This window comes from Odontesthes bonariensis, chromosome 16, assembly GCF_027942865.1.
Source record: "Odontesthes bonariensis isolate fOdoBon6 chromosome 16, fOdoBon6.hap1, whole genome shotgun sequence".
Lineage (NCBI taxonomy): Eukaryota > Metazoa > Chordata > Actinopteri > Atheriniformes > Atherinopsidae > Odontesthes > Odontesthes bonariensis.
In genome coordinates, this window is record NC_134521.1 from 33,824,336 (window position 1) to 33,847,828 (window position 23,493).

Genomic DNA, 23,493 nt, shown 5'->3' on the forward strand with positions numbered 1-23,493 from the left:
TGCACGGGGTCCGCGGGACGTGCGGAGAAGCTTAGATTTGCTTGCGACCGGCAAGGTGACCTTCGCTGGCCAGGGTACTGAAGTGCCACTGACTGAGAGCTCAGCGGATGACGGGTGAGCGTAGAATAAATCCTGCATCGTGAATTAGGGGCGTGCCGAATTTCGTTGCACTGAAATTTCACCGAATGACAGCTCAGTGGAGAATAAACGGGCCCTGCAATGGCCACGGGCCCCGGTGCGGCTGAACCGGCTGAACCTGCTATAGTTACGCGCCTGGTTATGGGTTAAACTAACTACTCTAACTAACCCTGTTTTAGTTTAGTTTGATTTGAATGTATTTGGCTGTATTATATTAACTGGATAAGGGACCACAAAATGATTTCAATGGAGTTGCTCGCCGAAAAAGTTCCTGACTTCCGGGTTTACTTCCGCGTTATGCAGCCCATAGCGTCACCCCCCATGATGCTTTGAGGCCTCCCATCATGCCCCGGGGCGATGAGGACGTGCACGTACGTACACATCACAGTGCATGTACACAGCTGTGACGTCACGCTGGGAAAAGAGACTTTCTGGCCGTTAGAAAACGTTTTGACGGATAAAAAAGTCTGTGACTTAAAAATATAGAATACAAAGATTAGTAAATAACAGTAAATTATTATTACGGCTATTAACCTTAAATAACGGTTACAGCTGGCGTCCTGTGAACAGTTTTATAGGCATCTCTTTTACTGTTGTGGTCTATGGGAAAAATGCTCTTTGAGCCACAGGGTATTTTTTTGTTGCAATACCACGAGTGGCCACTGGCAAAATACTTTTTGTTGCAATACCACGAATTAGCTCATCTGGGGGGGCAGAAAACAATACCTGAAAAAAATCGGTGGAAAACCACTACTACCACTTCAAGCATAATAATAATAATAATAATTATTCAATTCGGTAATGAAAATATGGTCATGTAGTAAATATGAGGGAAGGTCGCCGAGCCGATGTAGAAATGAGTGGTGAAGAAGTCTGCTGACACGGACTTATAGGCCATAGGCTAGCTCTCAGAAAGTGGCTAGAAAGTGACTTCCGTTCCAGCATTACGGGTAATACTTTTTGTTTTGGTTTTTATGAAGTAAAATAGTTCAGCTTCTTTGAAAAAAAGTTCCACAAGCGGGCATCCTGCAGTTAGTGAGTAATCGTCTTTCGAAGTTGGGTAATTCATGAAAAAATAGACATTTTAGCCTCTAATAGCAACTTTGACTCCGATTATCTCAAAAAGTAATAAAACCACACATTTCAGACTTGGCAGATCTGTGAGGGGTTCCACAAATATTCAGTCCCTGAAATATTGGCCGGATTGGAGCAGTGGTTCTGAATTAAACTTATTTGGAAAATGCATGAAATTTTCGGATTTTTGGCCTCCAGTAGCATCTTTAACTGCAATTATCTCAAAAAGTAATAAAACCACACATTTCAGACTTGGCAGATCTGTGAGGGGTTCCACAAATATTCAGTCCCTGAAATATTGGCCGGATTGGAGCAGTGGTTCTGAATTAAACTTATTTGGAAAATGCATGAAATTTTTGGATTTTTGGCCTCCAATAGCATCTATAACTGCAATTATCTCAAAAAGCAATAGAAGCTAAACACTTCAACTTTCAGATCCATACGGACATTCCCACATATGTTCAGAATATGAAATATTAGGAGGATATGAGCATATTGTTGTGAAGAAATCTTATTTCAACAGCAGCATAGTTTCCAACACAGTGCTATTGAAACAAGTGCACAACAGGACCTAATTTTTCATATTATAACATATCAGGTTTAGATTATATGAACAGAATAATAACAAATTGCCAAAATACATTACATACATGTATATTCTATAGTTATCAAAGTAAAAATGTGTTGGAGAAGGACCAGCACTATCTGGAAATGAAATAGTAATACACGGTAAAGATTTAATTGAAGATGGAATAATGAAGGCATGACTTCAGCCACCATTCTCAAATGTTAGGCCTAAATAATTTTCATTACGAATTCAATGGCAATATTATTATCAAAACAACAGCATTCACTGTAGTGTAGTCTTATTTGATGATATGGCATGACGGTTACTCTTTTTCACTTTATTTGTGAATGGTCATTTATAATGATCAGAAGGACTTTCTTAGTGTGGCAAGCTAAATAAGATTTTTACAATTATTCAAAAATAAAATCAGACTAGCCATGGCATGTGGCACAACACATACATCATGTACATGGATTGCCTACCGCCTTTAAGGCCTATATAGACAGATACACATGCAATGAATGTAATCTGGTAGCATGATGATGATGCAGGCCTAGTTACTAGTAGGCCTACTAGGCCTAGTCATGCTAGTAGTAAAAAATAAAACAAAAATGGTAAAGTAAGTAGGGCTAGGCTAGAATATATAGAGATCTGTGTTCAGCTGTGAAGGCTAGCCACACCGAGATCGCAACAATAATAATGTACTCACCAGCTGATTGTTGCTTTTGATGCTGTCTTTGCCTGGCGTAGAACATTTGTCGTTTATCTGTAAATCGTTTGTAACAGGAAGGATGGTAGTGGGGCAGCGTTTCCAGTTCATTGTACTCCCTATCCAATGTGTGTGCGATCGACAACACGGCATTGCACTCTCTCCCTTTCAGCGATATCCAGTCTTTGGCGATTTTTCTGAAGGTGTCCCATCTAGCTCTAGTTATTACACAGGTATTCTCGATACAATGATCTAATGTGTGCATGCAGCAAGCAGGATTTTCATCTTTATCAGGCGATCCACGCCGCCGCTTGCTGGGCGCCGCCATCTTTGTTTACAATCAAACCGACTCACTTGCGTCATAAATTAGTACTCGCAATCGCTGATTGGTCAGAACTAGCACGTGACAGGGTCGGTAACGCTTTACACACCCGATTGTATCATGCCGTGGAGGGGAAGTTAGTTCGAAATTCAGAGTCCAAATGCAGAAAAACTGCAGGTATTCTGCGTGTGGAAACTTTATGTAAGCGAGATGGGGTGATATACTTCTAGAATATATAAACAGATTTTATTACCCAGAATACTGGAACGGGATGACACGCTAGAAAAGCTAGCGTATGGCCTATTAGTCGAACAAAGAAATCTTTATTTCTGTTGTCAGGTACGTCTCAAATTTACAGAAAAGATGCATCTCCCGGAGAGAGTATGTGTCAATTAGCCAGATGAAAAACCCTCTCCCCGTCCTGAAGGGAAGCCTCTCTTTTAAGAGCGCGCCTTGCTCAAGGCCACTGTCTTGGTCCAGGCATTTGGCCAAGAGATTCTAACTTAAGGATGTCTCCGTTCAAATCTTTCCTTATTTGGTTGTGTTAAGTGTTTATTTCTCAGTCTATGTCCGTGCCTTACACGGAGGCGCACGGAGGCGCGCGCAACAATTATGCACTTGGTGAACCTATGCAGCTGTGTACCCAAATTAACCTGATTCGGCCTTCTTCATGCGCCTTGTGCTCCATTTTGTCTGCTGCGTCCATACACTTCAGTCACACTAGCATAAATCATGACCGTCAATTTTGTTAACATTGTGGAATGTTTTTATGAATTTTTTTTTTTTTGTTTGTTTTTGTTTTTTTTGTAAAGAAATGTAGAACTTGTATGATGCAATAGCTTTTGTTTAACATGCTCCACATTCTCCATTGAGGGTTTAAATTCAAGTAGATACTTGGGGCAAGACATCCAGCCAACTCCAGCTTTTTATTACCTTCATTAAGTCTACATTTCAGATCATTATATACAACAAAAACATCTGAAAATGTGAAAATCGCCTTTTTTTCTCAGCAGCAAGGGGTTAAGGTAACGGAGGGGGGGAAACACGATAACAAAAAAATAAATAAAGCTATAAACTTTTTTTAAAATCACCGCCTGCATTTATTCTATCAATACAAGACACAAACAGAGATAATAAATCGTGGCCTTTTTTCTGGCCAGTTTTCTTTGGATGGACAGGGCATTTCTCAGGTCACGCCTGACCTGCAACTGTCACTGCCCTCCCAGGACTTGTTCCCCCCCTGCCCCCCCCCCCCCCCCCCCCCCCCCAGCCCCCCCCATAGCAACGCCCCTGGCCGTGTAGAGGTAGTGTAAAAGCGCCATAAAACGAGTTTAGGCTATAACCTGTGCAGTGTATTCTGATCACGCTGGCTAATCAATATTAAAATGTATTGATGACGCACACTCATCCCGTCTAACTGCCTTCAAGAAAGCCCTGACCCATTATTTATGAACAGTTTGTGAAACATGAGTTTATATTGTAGTTTTAGGTTTAACCATGTGCATGTGTGCGTGCACGTGTGTGCGTTAGGTTTCCTGGTGTACGTGGTGCTGGTGTTGCTGCTGTGTCTGGTGCTCGTCCTATATTTCTGCCCTCGGTTCGGTCGCTCCAACATCCTGATCTACATCAGCATCTGCTCGCTGCTTGGAGCCTTCACCGTGTCGTCTGTCAAGGGCCTCGCCATCGCCATCACCACCGGTAAGGGACCGCCCACGTGGTTAAATATCAATCAATCAATTTATTTATAAAGCACATTTTAAATAAACACAAAGGTTACCAAAGTGCTGTACATTAAAATAAACACAATAAAACATCATAAAACAAAACTGAGCACATAAAATAAACAACCTAGACGGTGGTAAAAGCCAAAGAAATGAGGTGTGTTTTAAGATGACTTTTAAAACAGGACAAGGAAAGGGGCCTACTACAGACCTGTGTCTCTGAGGATAAATAAGAACACAAAAACGAGTGAAACTGTTTCAAACGTAGTGTTTTCCCGCCTGAATGTGTCTGTTATTTTCCAATCAAACACATTTAGAGGAAAATGATTTAGTTCCAGAGTTTCTGAATCATATTTACAGGGATAGTTCGCCTCTTTTGACATGTAGCCGGACTACTTTCATCAACGCCAAAACGAGGCTGGAACTCGGCTCACAGGACGCAGCAGGGGGTAAGAAAATGTTCATAAATCCATCCATCCATTATCTTCCGCTGCTCCGGGGATCGGGTCGCGGGGGCAGCAGCTTGAGCAGAGAGACCCAGACGTCCCTGTCCCCGGCCACTTCCTCCAGCTCTTCTGGGGGGACCCCGAGGCGTTCCCAGGCCAGTGGGTCTTCCCCGGGGCCTCTTCCCAGTGGGACGGGCCCGGAACACCTCACCAGGGAGGCGTCCAGGAGGCATCCTAACCAGATGCCCGAGCCACCTCATCTGACTCCTCTCGATGCGGAGGAGCAGCGGTTCTACTCCGTGCCTCTCCCGGATGACCGAGCTTCTCACCCTATCTCTAAGGGAGAGCCCAGACACCCTGCGGAGGAAACTCATTTCGGCCACTTGTATTCGCGATGTTCATAAATGATATTGCTAATATGGGATGTCATACAGCTTCATGTCAAAAGAGGTGAACTATCCCTTTAAATCTACTGGATACGTCGTGAATGTGCGGCTCGTCCTATTTCCTGGAGTCCTAACCCTTAAAATCCTGCTTTGGTCTCACTTGATGAACACCAGGAGATTTAACTCGCTCTGTTTCACTGTTTTTCCCGTCTGGTCAGTGTTTTACGATCTGTCGGTGCTTTCCAATCCTCTCACCTGGATCCTGCTCATCACTCTCATCGTCTCCATTGTGACTCAGGTGAGTTTTGATGCTCCCATCGTCACCTTCACTCAAACTCACAGATAGAAGAGCTGGAAAATGGCAGAAGATGCTCAGACTCAGTGGGGTCACATGGCACTGAAAGGATCGGATTATTGGCTAAATTACAATCAGAATGAGCTGAGCAAGGGTAATTCTCCTTGGATATATGGCAGTGAATGAATGGGATCAGAGGCACAAAGCATGTCATACCCCCAGGGCCGGTTTTTGCTATGGGCAATGTGGGGGACCGCCCAGGGCGCACTCTATGTGAGGGCGCACGAGCACAAATCTCACAAAAAACAAATCTCCAGATTTCTAGACTACCACTCATTTTCAATTCAATTCATTTTTATTTATATAGCGCCAAATATAACAAATGTCATCTCAAGGCACTTAGATAATAAAGTCCAATTCAAGCCAATTGGAATTCAATTAATTGTAATCATAATTATTCATAAAATAAACCAATTTGTTCAAATAGAGCCTATTCAAAAATAATTTCCTAGCTAAGGAAACCAACAGATTGCACTGAAAACTTTTTCTTTTTCGGTCCAATCTCCCATCCTGAGCGTGCCTGAGGCGACTGTGGAGAGAAACGACTCCCTTTTAACAGGAAGAAACCTCTGGCAGAACCAGACTCAGGAAGGGTGGCCATCCGCCTCGACCAGCTGGAGTTTGAGAAGACAGAAAGGGGGGGAGGGGGGAGGGCCGCGGCGGCGGCACTGTAACACCATTCAAAGGATATCTGTTGGAACAGGGAAACACGAGTTAATGACCACAATAATATCACATATACATAAAGAGAGTAAAGTGAGGAAAGGTGTGACAGATGAGCTCCCCCAGCAGTCTGGGCCTATAGCAGCTTAACTATGGGATGTTTCAGGATCACCTGAGCCATCCCTAACTATAAGCTTTATCAGAAAGGAAAGTTTTAAGCCTGATCTTAGAAGTGGAAAGGGTGTCTGCTTCCCGGACACTTACTGGCAGCTTATTCCACAATAGAGGGGCCTGATAACTGAAGGCTCTGCCTCCCATTCTACTTTTAGAAACTCTGGGAACCTCAAGTAAACCTGCAGTTTGGGAACGAAGTGCTCTGTTAGGAAAATATCTTACAATGAGATCTTTAAGAGATGATGGAGCTCGGTCATTAAGAGCTTTATATGTGAGGACAAGAATCTTAAATTCTATTCTGAATTTAACAGGGAGCCAATGAAGAGAAGCTAAAACTGGAGAAATATGATCTCTCCTGTTAGTTCTCATCAGAACTCTGGCTGCAGCATTTTGGATCAACTGAAGGCTTTTCAGAGAATATGTGGGACAGCCCAATAATAAAGAATTACAGTAGTCCAATCATGAAGTAACAAATGCATGGACTAGTTTTTCTGCATCACTCTGAGACAAGATGTTCCTGATTTCAACAATATTACGAAGATGAAAGAAGGCAGTCCTAGAAACCTGTTTTATATGCGAGTCAAATGATAAGTTGTGGTCAAAAATAACTCCAAGGTTCCTCACTGTAGAACTAGAAGCCAAGGAAATACCATCTAGAGCAGAGGTCTTCAACAGGGGGTCCGCGACCCCCAGGGGGTCCGTGGAGGTACTGCAGGGGGGTCGCGAAATCTTTGGTTGATTAGACGATTTAAAAAAAAATAATAATAATTTTTTTTTCAAACAGTTTTTTCTCACAAATTGTGTGCAAACGTGTGCCATCCACAGATGGTTTGAGGATTCATTGTCCCATCTACATGCATGTTTAAAGTTAAAATCTGTGGATTATTTGAATAGCTCAGTGTTGTATGCAAGATGTTTGTTTATAAATGGCAGTGGCACGGCCACCCTGTACCTTGCACATGTTTAAAATAAAAACATGAATATATTAACCTGTGTATTATTTGAATAGCTTAGTATTGAATGTACAATAACAGAGTAGCTATGTTTATACACGGCACTAGGCCCCGTTAAATATAAAACACAATTGTATGCCATATAAATAGTAGGGGGGTCCCTGCTCCAACTCTCCATCAGTTTGGGGGTCCCTGGCCTGAAAAACGTTGAAGACCCCTGATCTAGAGTAACTATATAGCTAGACAATTTCTCCCTGAAGCGCTCAGGTCCAAAGATAACGACTTCAGTTTTGTCTGAATTTAGAAGCAGACAGTTCTGAGTCATCCAGGTCTTTATGTCTTTAAGACATGCTTGTAGTCTGAACAACCTATTGGGTTCATCTGGTTTTATAGATAAGTACAACTGGGTATCATCAGCATAGCAATGGAAATGTATGCCATGCTGTCTAATAATGGAAGCATGTAAAAGTGAAAAGAATTGGTCCAAGCACAGAACCCTGAGGAACTCCATGACTTACTCTCATTTCCATGTCAAGTTAGAGAGTGGACTCTGGGGCGCCCTCATTGTCACGTCAACTTGCTGCTGAGAGTCCTACCCCCCTGATCCCAGGCCACAACACAAGCTGCTTCCAATCCAAATAAACTGTATTTCATTCCTAAAATGAACATAGATCTATATAGCTTCATATAATTAACTGGGTTATGTGAAAAATGTAAATTAAAAAAAAAATCTGTGCAGCCATCAACGTGAATGTGTTTACGTCACGTGACTCCGGTTGATTGACGTGTGAACGGACGGCGTTAATGGGAAAAGCAAAGTTAATGATGTGGAGTCACCATGGATCATCATCATGGTGAAACACCAAAGAAGCCATCAGGTGCCCAGTTTAGAAAGAGAAGAAGAGAAGAAGAAGAGGAGAAACGGGCAAAAGATAAAGGGATGCAGATTTCTATGAGTGACGTAGGCTATAGGCTATCTGTTAGCCTCTTGCTAACATGTTGCTATTAGCCACGACTGTGTTTGATTTTTAGTTTTGCTGAACTAGAATTAGAATTGAGGCATCATGTCATGCAACTAATTTCACCCAAAGGCAACCTGGTGTAGTTTGTGTTTGCAGCACAACAATGTTAATGTTAATGCCAGCTGTAAACAGGTTGAAAACAGCTGCTACAGTCTGAGCTCTGTTGGTATCAGAACTGCAGGAATATTTGTTTTATGCTCCATAGAGTAGCCTTTATTTTTTATTTTTTTTTAGCTTTCTTCGGTTATTTTTTAGGATTTTGAGGTTATGTAAGGATTTGTGATTGATATTTATATATATTTATTCATATTTAATTTATTTATCGTGTTTTTTCTCTGTTCTTTTTGTACCTTTTTTGGGGAGGGGGTGGGGGGAAGGGATAGTTTGCCCAGGGCGTAAATCTAGCCAGGACCGCGTGTCATACCCCGGTATGATAGGTGGCGCTGTACCCATTTCAACTATTGCTAATAGAGCCACTTCCTGTTGACCTCTTCACCACCAACAACAACAACAAACTCAGCCATTGGAGAAAGATGGAGAACGCAGAGCAAGATGAAGCTACGTCCCTCTACATTTGGTCTGTGATGGCCTGCTTGTTGCACAAACGTGATGCCCAACGGAGCATTCTCCATCGCGTTGTTTGTTTCTTTCTGACGGCGACAACAACAGTAATATTGTCTCCTTTGACTTCCGGGTCACGACCCCAGGAAAAAATCTGGAGCATGCGCAGAACGCAAAGTCTAATTCACCACGTGCTTCAGCGTCTACAAGCAGGTTTAGAGTGACTTTCAACCCAGTTATCTCGGGGTCTGAATCCGATCCGATTCTTAGTCAGATTAAGGTGTCTACATGAATTTAATAACTCAATCTGAGTGTAATTTAGCCAATAATCCAATCCTTTCAGTACCATGTAACCCCACTGAGTGTTGACACCGTGTGTGCGTCTGCAGGTGAACTACCTGAACAAGTCTCTGGACACCTTTAACACCCTGCTGGTGTATCCCATCTACTACGTCCTCTTCACCTCCGTGGTTCTGTCCACCTCCGTCATCCTCTTCCAGGAGTGGAGGAACATGACGGCCGTGGACGTCGTCACAGCGCTCGGTGCCTTTCTGGTCATCGTGGTGGGCGTGGCCATGCTTCACCTGTTCAGAGACCTGCAGGTGGGCGCTCCTTTAACGTTTCTGCAGCTTTTCTCGGTCTTCACTCCTGAAAATGACGGAAAACATTAATAGTCTAGACACATTTTTGATATTTGTGAATGTTGGAAGCATTTTTTAGTAAAAGTTGGGAACCTATGTACCTAACATAATTTAAGTGTGCTGAATTCAACTAGACCGGTTCCCAAGCTGGATTTTGAGTTTTTGACAGTTAAAGGGGCACTAGGTAGCATTTTCACCTAAAATTATAGCCTTCAGGAGTTTAACAAAGGTTAAACAAGTCAATGGTAAGCGAATGAAGCCTGTCTCGCTCCCAACAGGGGTCTGTATGCTGAAAATCCCATATGTAACTTCGGCAGGAGCGACCCGCTTCTGAAGTGTCGTGATGCGTGAGAAGAGTCGTTTGTGTTTACGGCACTTAGCTAGGTACTGTATGCTAGCTGTAGTTGTAGGCTATGTGTTCGCTTGCGTTGAAGAGCCAACACCAAGCGTTTCATATTCTGCCTTTCACAGACTGAAAATGAAACGTTCGATGTTGGCACTTCCCATCTTTGTGAAATTTCTCCAAGCGTGATCTTGTTCATCTACCATAGTGATCTGCGTTTTAGATCGCAAAGAGACAGGTGATGACGGTGCTCTAATTCCTCCTGAGTTCGAGACGTAGCCTAGCTTCAGAAATACACGGACTGACCTGATTATAATAAGAATAGCGTTTTGATCCGAACAAGAATTGTTATCTACAAATGAAAATTGATTAATTTGTGATTGTAATCGGAATAGTGTAGAGCTAGTCTGCGTTTATTGCGGCGTGTGTTGGTAGTGCCTGCGCGCATCTGTCTAAGATGTAACTTTTGTAAGTGTCTGCTAATACAAAGGAATCACTCCACGAATACACCATGATGAGGGAAGAATCCCATTCAAGATCAGCAACAGTCCATCCATACATCCATACATCCATCATCTTCCGCTTGTCCGGGGATCGGGTCGCGGGGGCAGCAGCCTGAGCAGAGAAACCCAGACGAGCTGTCCCCGGCCACTTCCTCCAGCAACAGGATTATAGCATATTATCTTGAGTTCTCTCTACAGAAAATCTCTGATTATAGTATCTTACGTGGGCAGTCTACACTTGTAAATCAGATGACCTAACTGCACTGACTAAATAACACAACGGCAGCATTCGCCACGATGTTTAGTTAGTGGGTGTGTACAGGTGGGCATTTTTACGACAGTGTAGAATTTCAGTTTGACCAATAGAGATCGCTATACTGCCGCTAAAGTACCTTGTATCCCTTTAAATTTGAAAAACAAAATGGCTGCCAAAATATGCGATTTTTGACAGAGCATTTTACCAAGTATTGCTGTACTTGGAAATAAATGAATAAACATAAATAATAAATAGACATTTTGTGTCCCATTAATGTTTCTTGAGGAATACATCCAAAAATAGAGGATTAAAAAAAGTATCAAATAGCTTCTAGAATGCTAATAATGCTAATAGTATAGTTGTTAGCCTAAACTTTTCAAATATTTAGACAAGTTTTACTAATAAGATGTTTGTATGTGTGTTTATATGGTTAAGAAAATTGATTTAAGTATTTTAGGAATACTTACCATAATGTGAAGTATTTAGTGTTCCCAAAAAAAATCGCTGAAAGTTGCTAGTGACTCTCTGAAAACTGTCTATAAGTCGCTAGATGACGCCATGATCTTACATATGTTATTAACATAAGTTAAATAACATAAGTTATTATTTTGTGTCATTTTGAAAAATGTTCAGACATATTTTACATCTAAGATGTAAATCTAAGATTTAAGAATACTTATCAAGGTGAAGTACTTAGTGGTGCCAAAAAATCAGCAAAAGTCGCTATTGGCTCTGAAAACTGGCCAGAAGTCGATAGATGACACCATGATCTTACATATATAACATAACTTATTATTTTGTGTCATTTTGAAAAATGTTCAGACATCCGAAAACCTGTGTCAATGGCTAGGTTCATAATGTAAAAGGGTAGTGCTGCTACCTACTTTTTAGACAGCTGAGCTAACATTAAATCGCCAAAAAGTCGCTAAAGTAGCTGGATGAGATTTTTAGTTGGTTGTGTGAACACTTTTTCATTTTTTATATAGTGTCATGATTTTTAGTTTTTTTTAAATGTTCAGACATATCTCACATCTAAGATGATTTTAACATGTATAGAAATAGTAAAATGAATTTATTTAAGTGTTTTGGAACTTTTGGGCTCTTGGGTGGGTGGAGACAAATTAGGATTTATCTGACAAACATTGTGTTATAGAAAACCCTGTCATACAGTATTGGTGTGTTATATAAGCAGACAGTCTGAATGGTTGTAGGCTCAAATGTAATGAGATTATTGACAGTTTGGTCTTCATAACTTTTCTTGTAACCGCTTTACCGGGAGCAATATTTTTTGCTGTATGTTCATTGACCTTTTGTATGATAATCATTCACATATTTTTTTACTTGATAATTGCTATTTGTGATTTAAAATGAATATAAAGTGACAGTTTAATTGTTGAAAAACGTGTGGAACGTATGTTTACGTGTGGAACTTTTTTATTTTGCTCTTTCAGTCATCCTCAAATGAACTGTGTGTGATTTGAGTTTGCAATGGATCCCGTGGTGAGCTTGAAGAGCTCACCATCGGTAAACAATAACACTTGCCTTTTCTGTCAAAAGCACACACGAACAAAAGTCAGTGCAGCTACCGAGCATGGCCTGACGACTGTCAGGAATGCAGTCCTTATCAGGAAAAGTCTGGGTTGCAAAAATGTAGACGTAGATCAGGTTGAATGTGCACTAGATTCTGCCCCTGCGACATCGCTTGTATGGCACAAAACATGTTATGCACATTTCACAGATAAAACATAACTAGAACGTGAAACAAAGAAATTTCAATTAGAGTGTTCACGTCAGTTGACAGATAGTAGCGAACCAAATGGTGGTAAAGGCCGTTCGCTTAGAAAAGGTGTGCATCCTATGAACTGGAACCATTGTATCTTTTGCCAGGCTTCCAAAAACAAACAGCGTCTGATCTCCATAATGACTACTCAAATGAGTGATCAGATCCTTGAAGGTTCTAAGCTGGACCACACTGTGGGTTTAAGACTGGCGGGAGTCATTGACCTTATTGCATCTGAAGGTAAATACCATCTGCCCTGTCTTAGTGCCTTTAACAGGTCAATCTTAAAAACAAAGCAGGATGCCACTACCACAGATCTGGCCATGATCTGGCTTTGCCAAGAGTTGAGTCAATTCTCTGTGAAAGGCCATGTGGTACTTCTAGATGATGTATGGGAAAGGTACAAGGAGCTAGCTGAGGAGTCCTCAACCACCATTCCATCATGCTATCAAAGCAGAAGAGGAACATTCAAAGAAAAGTTACAGTCAAACCTTGGTGACACTTTCACCTTCTTTCAACCACTTGACAAGTGTGTATCAGAGAGAAAAAACCTTATTGATTCCAACAAAGTACCAGCCAGCTGCAGTTGTGAAACTGATTGACAAACATGACAGTGAGGAAAACTTGGCCATCCCCAAGTATGAGTCCCATGATGACATTTTCCTTTCTCTTGTTAATGTAGCTTTTAAGATCCATGGAGATATGATGGAAACTGCAGGACACAAAGGTTTCTCTGTCAGTGAAGCAGATGCTGTTGCATGCATTCCAGATAGTCTATACATGCTACTCAGCCTGATTGTTGGTGGCCAGACATCTCTTGAAGATGATGGAATTGGGAGCAATGAAAAACTTGTTCAAAGCAGAGTTCTGAGTGTGGCTCAAGAACTTGTTTATTGTGTCAGTGGTGGCAAAAAATGGACTCCGAAACATGTCGGTCTTTCTTGTACTCTTCATCAAGCTACTCGGTCAAAAGACCTAGTACGACTATTCAACCAGGCAGGTCATTGTCTGAGTAATGACCAAGAACTCCAAGTAGACACTTCCTTAGCCGAGAGCACTCTAAAAACACTGAACCAAGAGAATGGTGCCATTATTCCAACAAACATTGTGGCAGATAAATTCATCCACTACACATGTGATAACATTGATATCCTGGATGAAACGCTTGACGGGAAGAATACTTTCCATGCAACACAAATGGCAGCATGGCAGAGAGGCCAAACAACTGATGATTCTCTTAAAGATCTAGAGGTGTCCACTAGACATACTTTAAGTGTGCCAAATGCCCTGATGGAGCTACATCCTGTCAGCATTACTCCTAGGACATTCAAACCAACATTCTCAGCACCCATTGCCGAAGCATGCTTTTGCAGATCTGGAGAGGAGCATGAGTATGCTAGACAAGCAAAGGCTACGGATCTAGCTTTCTTCTTGCACCGTCAAAACTTAGACGTGAAGCCTTCTTGGTCAGTGTTCAACCAGTCACTGTCATCAAAGGAACATGAACAGACTGCTGTGGGGTATTTGCCAATAGTCATCGCTCCTGCACACGATTTTGATACTTTGAATACAGTTGTGAAGAGATGCATGGCCATATCTTCACATTTTGGACAGGACCATACAGTTATCACGGTTGACCAAGCATTGTACTGCAGACTTATGGAGTTAAAGTGGGCAATTCCAGAATACAAGAACAAGTTAATACCTCGCCTAGGTGGACTTCACGTATCAATGAACTTCCTTAAGGCCATAGGAGATCATATGAATGGATCTGGACTGGCTGAAGTATGGATGGAAAGTGGATTGCTTGGACAAGGCCCTGTTGCACTTGTTCTGGCAGGAAAGGCATACAACAAAGCCATGAGGGCACACAAGTTGACTCTGCAAGCCCTTTGGCGTCTTCTCATGCCAAGTCTTCTCTGCTTTGCTGCAGAAGCAGATGATGACCTCCATACTTGTCTTTCTAGGATGGCTAACGGTGATGATCCTCAGACAATTACAGGACTGATTTCATTTCTGGATCAGGAAAAGGTCAGAAATCTTCTGCATGATTTTGTTGAGAGTCGATCTGATGATGTGAACTTCTGCTTCTGGTGGCAGTATATGGATATGGTTACTGTTCTGCTACAATACACAAGAGCACAACGTGAAGCTATCTGGGATCCTGATGTTGCCCTACTTTAAGCGGTATGACCATCTTAATTATGCACGATGGGGTCCAGTGTATCTACTTGAGATGAGTCAGCTTCCAGAACCCATTTTGTCTGAATTCCAACAAGGCAACTTTGTGGTCAAGAGATCGGCTAACAAGTTTAGCCAGGTAGATCCTGATCAGGCTATGGAGTGGGTAAATGGCACAGGCAAAAAAAGAGGTGGCATCATTGGGATCACCAAGACAGCCTCAGCTTTGTGCAGGTGGACACTCTCTTTTAACCTGAGATCACACATTGCAGATCAAACCTATGGAATGTACAGTGTCCTCCATGGCAGCACGAAACTTCACAATGAAGGAACCTACTCACGGCAGATTAGAGACAATACTGATGAAAGTTCTTTACTTTCCATGTTCCAACAATTTGGTTTGTTCTCATCTGTATCAAGTATGCTCCAAAACCTCACCACTAAAGATCTGGCAACAGAGGCAATCCAAGAGTCACTGCTACATGCCAGGCAGTATGGTGAAGAGGAAGTCAGGGCATTCATTCAGGATAGGTTGATTGTGGCAAACAAATGTGACCAGCCAAAGGTTTCAATCTTTGAGCCTCTTCATAGGAACAATGCTCCCACATTTGCAACGTTGTATGAAGTGGTCAAGCATACTAAAGATAAGGCCAAGAGAACTGTCCTGACAGAAATGTCTTGCAGCGTCTAATCACTGCCTATGAGGCTGGTCGGCCAGTTGATTTGTCTTCTGTTCTCAAGCATGAGCTTCTTCCAGTGCAGAAATAAATGGCACACTGCGCACTGGAAACAAGTCTGTGCTTACTGACTTGTTAACAGAGGGCATTCACTGTCCTGATGTAATTCTACCTCATGAAACACCATCTTGCCTCATCATTGATGGGCAAGCATTGGTGGTGGCTCTTGGGAAGCCTGATGAAGCACTCACCTTTGGTGACTTGGCTGACATTTATGTTAAAGCAGTGCTTAAAGCTGGTTCTAGCTATCAAAGAATCGATGTCGTCTTTGACAGATACAGAGCAGAAACAATTAAGAGCACAACCAGAGCACGACGCAGAAAAGCAGCACTCCCTGTCAGACGTGTTGTGGAAGGTCGCAATGTACCCCTTCCGATAAACTGGTTGAATTTCATGTCTCTACCTGAGAACAAAGCAGACTTAGCACACCTTTTGTCTGATGAACTATGCTTGCAGGCACCTGACGATAAAGAAGTTGTTGTTGCTGGGGGATTCAGAGAGGAATTTATGGTAAAATCATCGAAGAGTGTGACTGATTTGGCACCTCTGAAATCCACACATGAAGAAGCAGACACAAGATTGGTGCTGCATGCCATCTATTGTCAGTTTGACACGGTCGTTGTCTCTTCCAGGGACACTGATGTGCTCCTCCTTCTGGTATCTCACTTTCCACACATGCAATGTAGGCATCTCTGGTTGATGTCAGGCACGTCTAAGAAACGACGATACATACCCATTAAGGATGTTTTCGACAACTTGCCAAAAGGCTCAACAGAATCCTTGCTACCTTTCCATGCATTAACTGGATGTGACACAACTTCTTACATAGCTAATCACACCAAGCGGTCATCATGGAAGATCTTCAAGGAGCACCATGCATTGCTGAAGAACATGGGCATTGGTGAACTGACAGAAGACACCATCCAATCTTCTGAAACATTTATCTGCAGAATGTACAATGTGCATACAACAGATTCTGTTGACAAAGCTCGTCATCTGCTGTTCTTTAAAAAGGGGAAACCAGAAGCCATGCCCCCAACAAGTGATTCATTCCGTTTCCATGTGATGAGGGCACATTATCAAACCATGATTTGGAGGAATGCCAACTGCTCCACACCTGAGCTTCCTGCACCCTCTGAAATGGGATGGAGACATGAGGAGTCAGTACTACAGCCAACATTAATGTCATTGAGTCCAATTCCAGAAAGTTGCCTTGAGATGATAACGTGTAAATGCCAGAAGCAATGCAGGAGTAGACGCTGTAGATGCCTCAAATCAGGGTTAAAATGCACAGCTATGTGTGCATGCAGACAGCATACTGATGACCAGACACACTGCCTGAATACAACAGTTTAGTGATAGTTAAAAGTTCTCTCTCTCTCTCAACATAGTATAGTATAGTATAATGTGCACACTTTTGTCATATGTATATGCATAAATACAAAAAAATAAATAAATAAAATGAAAAACAACATGAACAAAAAAAACCTATTAATCTATGTTGTGTGATGCATTCTGTCTGTCTTCTGTTGGCCTGTTCTGGTTTCCCATTTTCTGTTTGCGTTTGTCACTTATCCTATAGGCCTAGTCAGTTCATATAGGCCTAAGGCCTACCTGTGTTGGGGGGGTTGGGGGGATGGGGGATGGGGGTGGGGGTGTTCTTATACCGGTACTCTAATAATTACGAGCAACTGTAATTAATTAAAAAATGCTTTAAATGTGTTCTTGATCCTTGATATCCATCTTGTAAATAGTTCGTTGGTATTTAGTTCATTCAAGTCATTCAGGTCATTCAATTTATGCTTTATTTTCATCTGCCTTTTATTAGGGTTGTTTTATCTACAGTCTTTTAGACAATACTATCTTCTTTATCTCTCTTTCTCTTTCCAAAGCTTATTGAATGACAATTGTGTATGATGATGTGCTTTACAGAGGCTATTGCTATTGAATGCCAGCTTACGAGGATATCACAACATTAAAAAGGCATAATTATAGTCATTTAATCTTTTTGCCATGACATTTTGCCTTTGATTTGATTTCTTGGTGTAGGAATACATGTAAAATGCAAACATGGGACCATTTATTTCCATGGAAAAGGGGTACTTTCTAACATATTCTTCTCAAAATCAAGAATTTTGGCGGCCATTTTTGTTTTTTGCTCATTTCATGGTCAAACACTCAAAATACTGGGCTAGCTGAATTCAGGGTACTTTAATTGTGTTAGAAAACATTTATTTCCATGGAAAAGGGGTACTTTCTAACATATTCTGCCCAAAATCAAGAATTTTGGCAGCCATTTTGTTTTTTGCTCATTTCATGGTCAAACACTCAAAATTCAGCTTGGGAACCGGGCTAGCTGAATTCAGGGTACTTTAATTGTGTTAGAAAACTATGTTCCCAACTTTTACTAAAAAATGTTTCTAACACCCTTATAAAGGGACTTTTTCTGGAAATGCATCTTGTCTATAAGGCTGTGTTCGAAACCGCATACTGCATACTACATACTACATACTGCATACTACATACTACATGCTTCCATACTACATACTCAACGATCAGAGAGTATGCAGAGCGTTTACCCACAATGCATTTCGCTCCTGCCCGAGCCGAAATCAGCCGGCCTGAAGCTGATTTCGCTTAAGCTCTAAACTCTGTAAACTTTAGCAACATTTGGAACATTTTCAGGAGAGAAACTAGTCGTTTAGATCCCCAACGTGTTGAAAAGCTGACAAAATACCGGCTATTTACAATTTTGTTTCCACGAATTCGGCGCTACTAAAGCTAAAGTGAGCAACGCACTTCCGGTTATTTTCACAAAATAAAATACCCGTTGCCTTTTATCATAGGAAAAGCCATTACGATACAATTGGTGCTTTTGTTTTGAAAACAGGAAGTGAACCTACCCTCGTTGTAGCTAGCACGTTACGTTGCATCTTGGGTAGTTTGAGTATGAGTCGTAACCTCATGATGCATACCCAACATTTCGGAGAATCTAGTATACATCCGGGAACTTCTCGCTTACTAAAACTTGCATACTAACTCAGAAAGTTAGTAGGAGTAGTAGGAGAAGTAGGAGAAGTATGCGGTTTCGAACACAGCCTCACTCTCTGTCCCTGAATCCAGATTACGTTGAGGCAGCTGACCAATCAGCTCGCTCAGCCGGTGGAGAAGGAGGGGCTTACAGAGGAGGCGTCGACCAGAAGAGGAAGGAATAAAAAGGAGGATAAGTTTGGACTGATGGACAACATGGTGATTGAGAGTCTGCCTCCGATGAGAGAGGAGGGTCCGAGGGTCTTCATCATCAGCTGAAGGAGCGGAGGAGGAAGGAGGCCCAGCTGTTGGTCCGTCAGCTTTCACACCAACTGAATGAACCGTGCAGCTCCTGAACACAACACACGTACTCATCATTTCACATCTCATGGAGTTTGTGAGTTTCCGATCCAAATCAAACTTTTGGCAGTTTTCTGGCCCAGTGACGGTCTCCAGAGGTAAAGAAATCAAGCTACAACTGCTCAAAGATATCATGGACTCACTGCTCTCAGAGGATGTTCATTCAGCTGGTTTTAGATTTAATTTAACAGCAGAAACTCTTTCATTTAACACCCGAACGTTCTGGATTTGTGAAACATCCCAAATAGGAAAAAAATGGACAAAATTGCTGTAATTTATTGTTTATTTTTGGGAGAAAATTATGGAATCACTTTGTAATTTGCATTTCTAAAAGAAATACCTAAATATACAGCCTCAGCTGTATATTTAGACATGGAAACTTGCCCCTGGAGACACGTGACTGTCCTCCTGTCCTCGGCTTCTGTAGCTTCTGTAGCTTCTGACCCTCGGCTTCACTCGACACCTGACACATCATATCTGTTTAAACTAGGGCTGGGCAAGTTATTATTATAACTCGTTATTATCGCGTTAACTCGTTAATTTTTTAACGCCGATACATATTTTATTGCGCATTAACGCAGGTGTTTTTGTATTCTTTATTTTTTTGGGGGGGTCTTTTGTGCCTTTAATGGATAGGAAAGTTCAGAGAGACAGGAAGCAGGGGGCAGAGAGATGGGGAACAACACGCAGCACAGGTCCGATGCGGGACTCGAACCGGGGCCAGCTGCAGCGAGGACTATAGCCTCTGTACTTGGGGCGCCTGCTCAACCCACTACGCCACGGACCACCCCTGTTTCATTATTTGTTTTATTATTGTAAAAGTCTGTTGCTCACAGGCTTTTATTTTGTAAAAGTCTGTTGCTGTCTGCTGCGGAACCAGAAAAGAAAGTAATCGGCGGATCCACCAAACATGGAGAAGGGTACGGAACTTTTACTCGGTCATTTTCATTTTAAAGTTCTTCCAGACGGCGGAGTCGACAGAACCAATGTCATCTCTAAACACTGCCAAGTTGAATTGTCTTCTCACCGTAGTAGTTCCAGTCTAAAATATCACTTCAAGGCAAAACACACAACTGATAGCAGCAAGTCATTAAAGGAAACAGACAGTGGAGCGAGGCTTCTACATAAAAACTACATCAAGATGCTGATGTTAAAAGTGTGTTTGCTCAACAAATGTTATGGCACTTTCATTCATATGGCAGCACATTTAAAATAAAACTAAATGCTAAAAGCTATACACTACTTTTGGATTCATTTTTGGATTCTGCGTACAAATGCGATTAATCGTGATTAATCAGGGAAATCATGTGATTAATTAGATTAAACATTTTAATCGTTGCCCAGCCCTAATTTAAACGCTTAAAATCCCAACATGCTTCATGTTAAAGGGCAACGTGACGAGGCCAAGGCAGAAATGAATCGTTGTGTCAACAGCTCAGCATATTTGTATTTAAGGTGTTTTCAAACTTAGGTGTGTCTTCAGATGATTCATGTGAGCTGTAGTTATAAAAAACTGGTGTTTTCCTTCATGCTCTAACAGTCTGTTCTGTGTGGACACAACACTGGTTCATCCCTTGAGTTAGGAGCCTTTTTCCTGCCTGAATGCTTCATAGCTCAGAGTTAAGTGGCTTAACAAAGAAAAAACACATTCCTCTGAAGATGCTCAGGTACAAAGACTGGACTGAAGATGAGGGAAGAAGCAGAAAATGTCCAAAGAGAAACTCTGAAAGAGCTTCAGGAAGCTGCAGAACTGTTAGAGAGTCATAAAGAAATTAGGCTGATCAGAACTTTTGTTTATCAGACAGAAAAACGTTGGAGTTATTTATTTGAAATCAGATTTTTCAAGCTGCTTCCGTCACACTTTAAACATTTCAAGACTGTTGAAACTAATTCTGTTTTCATTTCTGACACCTTTAACATGTTTAGGTGCTGAATCTGTCAGTGTGATGGCTGTTAGATTCTAATGGAAGTTTGTGTTACTGATTTTTCCTGAAGGAAACCAGGGTTAAAGGTGTGTGTTTAAAGCTTTGCTCTTCTTTTTGATTCCAGGAAATCAGAGCAGAGTGAGACCTCCCAGCCTCTCTCTGCTTTGAACAGGTCATGTTTTTACTATCTTTGAAGCTGTGTTCGTCTGAGCTGAAGACTGATGACGCAGCGACGCTCTGATTATCAGTCAGTGTGCTGTTCGTTGTTGGTTAGCCTGTAAAAAGACGGATCCAGAGTCTGTGTGTCCACATCTCAGAGGAAGGCCTGAAAAAGCCTGGAAATAACGAGTCAGTGATGCTTCTGTTGTTCTGAAAACCTTCTCAGGCTCCATTTTAACCACCAGCCGCTCCATCTGAAGTCCTTAGGTTCTGTTCTGTAAAGGTTTTCTGGAAAAAGTCAAGCCTCTAAAACCTTTTTAGCCTTTTTAAGAAGTAAAATCCATTTTAATCATTAAACTTTCAACTTTTACTGTAAATTTACTGACGTTTAAATCATGTTTATCAATGTTTTTTTGTTTTTTCTTAATCCCCTAAAACAAGCCAGAAACAGTGTTTACCTTCAGAGCTCTTAGACCTGAAGTGGAGTCAGAACCGGTCCAGTTCCTGCTACCCCCTCCAGGGAAATAGACCTGTGAGCTACAGCAGCAGGATGGCATCCCACCGATCCTGTGCTGAACCACAGGTTCGGATAATTAGAAGATTTTCAAGGATTCTAGAAAAGCTTCCCGCTGTGTTACAGACGGTAAAAAGTCTCTCTTTGTCCGCGAGTCAGGACTCCTCCATGGGAGTCCTGGCAGTCGGTAAAGAAGTGAGCTGCACCCACCCATTCAGCCCCGGGTGCATCGCCCTCACTGATGTTCAATGTGTCCGCTCAGGTGCTCAGAGCCGCAGCTCATGGATTTCTGATGGATTTCTTCTCCCGTCATGTGACGCAGGACTGAACGCTAATTAAACACTTTTTCATGTTCCAAAAGCCTCATCTTGGCTGGTTTTAGAAGGACTTTAGAGATACAACTGCGGTAAAGAGCAGCCGCTTCTAAACCTATTTCCAAAGTATTTGTAACCATCAAAGCTCGTTGGGAAGCTATTATTTGTCTAAAAAACCAACAGACACAGTGACGTGCACGGATGCATGTTGTTCGTACGCTGAATGATGATCCAAGTGTCGACCTGCTGAGGATGTTTCAGTTTATGAAGCTCAGAGGAACAAAAGGAGCAAAAGTTAAATGTTGTGTTTTAAAATCTGTTCGCCTGAAGAATAATTTCAACTAGAAAATAAAATGTTGCTGTTTGTTTCAGTTAAAGGTGGGGTCTGTGATGTTTTCTGGAGCTTTTTTTATCATATTGTCTGAAAACCTCCTCACGACCCCATTGCACCCACTTAAATAGAATGTTTGGAAAAAAAACGAAATCTTCAATAATCTGTGGATTATTTGAATAGCTCAGTGTTGTATGCAAGATGTTTTTTTATAAATGGCAGTGGTACGGCCACCCTGTACCTTGCACATGTTTAAAATAAAAACATGAATGTATTAACCTGTGTATTATTTGAATAGCTTAGTGTTGAATGTACAATAACAGAGTAGCTATGTTTATACACGGCACTAGGCCCCGTTAAATATAAAACACAATTGTATGCCATATAAATAGTAGGGGGGTCCCTGCTCCAACTCTCCATCAGTTTGGGGGTCCCTGGCCTGAAAAACGTTGAAGACCCCTGTTTTAGTCCATTGTAGAGAGTGTAGCAAGAGGAAATGTCTGACCAATAGAAGTAATGATGAGAGTTACTTCTATTGGATTCTGACACGCCAATCAACCGTCAGCCCCCCTCACCCCTCCCCCCTGCGCATTCACAGACTCGTGACTCGTTCATGTGTTTTGAAGGCGTGGCGTGAGGGGTGGGCTGAAGGCAGAGGCAAGGTTGTGTATTTTCAAAAATATAGCTTGCAGGAACCGTTTTTCCAAGATCTCAGACCCCACCTTTAAATCAGATTGTTTTTTATTTTACCAGAGTTATTTCTTTCAATAAAAACTGATTATTTCAGTGATTTTACACTGTAACTGTGTTAATTTCTACATTTAAAAGAAACAAAACACTGAAAGTCGTCGTACTTTTGTTGCTGTGAGTGTACAAGATCATAAGAGACGGTTTTAAAGTAAAAAGCCAAGAAATAATTTCACGTTTTTTAGACTTTTATGCAGTGAACATAACGGTTAGAAGAAGCTCCACCAGAGTTACACCTGCAGGTTTAACCGGTTTGTTCCCTGAAACTGAGGCTGCTCAGATTTGTTGTGGGAGGTAATATCCACAGGGAGTTGTACTTTGAACTTGTTTGTATTTGTAAATGAGCCTTTTAAACTTTCCTGTTTCTCTTGTCTGCTGCATTCAAGGTCCACAAGATCCCGGAGAACAAAAGCTGCATTACAGAACAGAACATTTATTTTTTATCAGTTGAGGGTGAAAACAGAGTTTCCAGATGTCATTAAATGCAGCAGCAATATGAGTGAGTCAGACTGATGCCTCCTTTCCACATGTTTACATGTGAGTCCCCTACAAATGCATTCATTTCTGGGGGAGGCGCCAC

The 23,493-nt window shown here is 41.7% G+C and overlaps 1 protein-coding gene across 3 annotated transcripts in view; it reads left to right on the plus strand.

Moving 5' to 3' along the window:
* nipal4 (NIPA like domain containing 4) overlaps positions 1-22,212 on the plus strand; it is a 40,141-nt gene extending 17,929 nt beyond the window's left edge. For 2 of the 3 annotated variants that reach the window (XM_075486939.1, XM_075486940.1), the window contains 4 exons: positions 4,342-4,509; positions 5,583-5,662; positions 9,482-9,694; positions 18,657-22,212. In XM_075486939.1, the coding sequence (XP_075343054.1) occupies positions 4,342-4,509; positions 5,583-5,662; positions 9,482-9,694; positions 18,657-18,842 (647 nt within the window). In that variant the 3' untranslated portion in view covers positions 18,843-22,212. The remainder of the gene's footprint in view (positions 1-4,341; positions 4,510-5,582; positions 5,663-9,481; positions 9,695-18,656) is intronic. The other variant, XM_075486941.1, reaches the window with a different exon arrangement.
* The last annotated feature ends 1,281 nt before the right edge of the window (positions 22,213-23,493 follow it).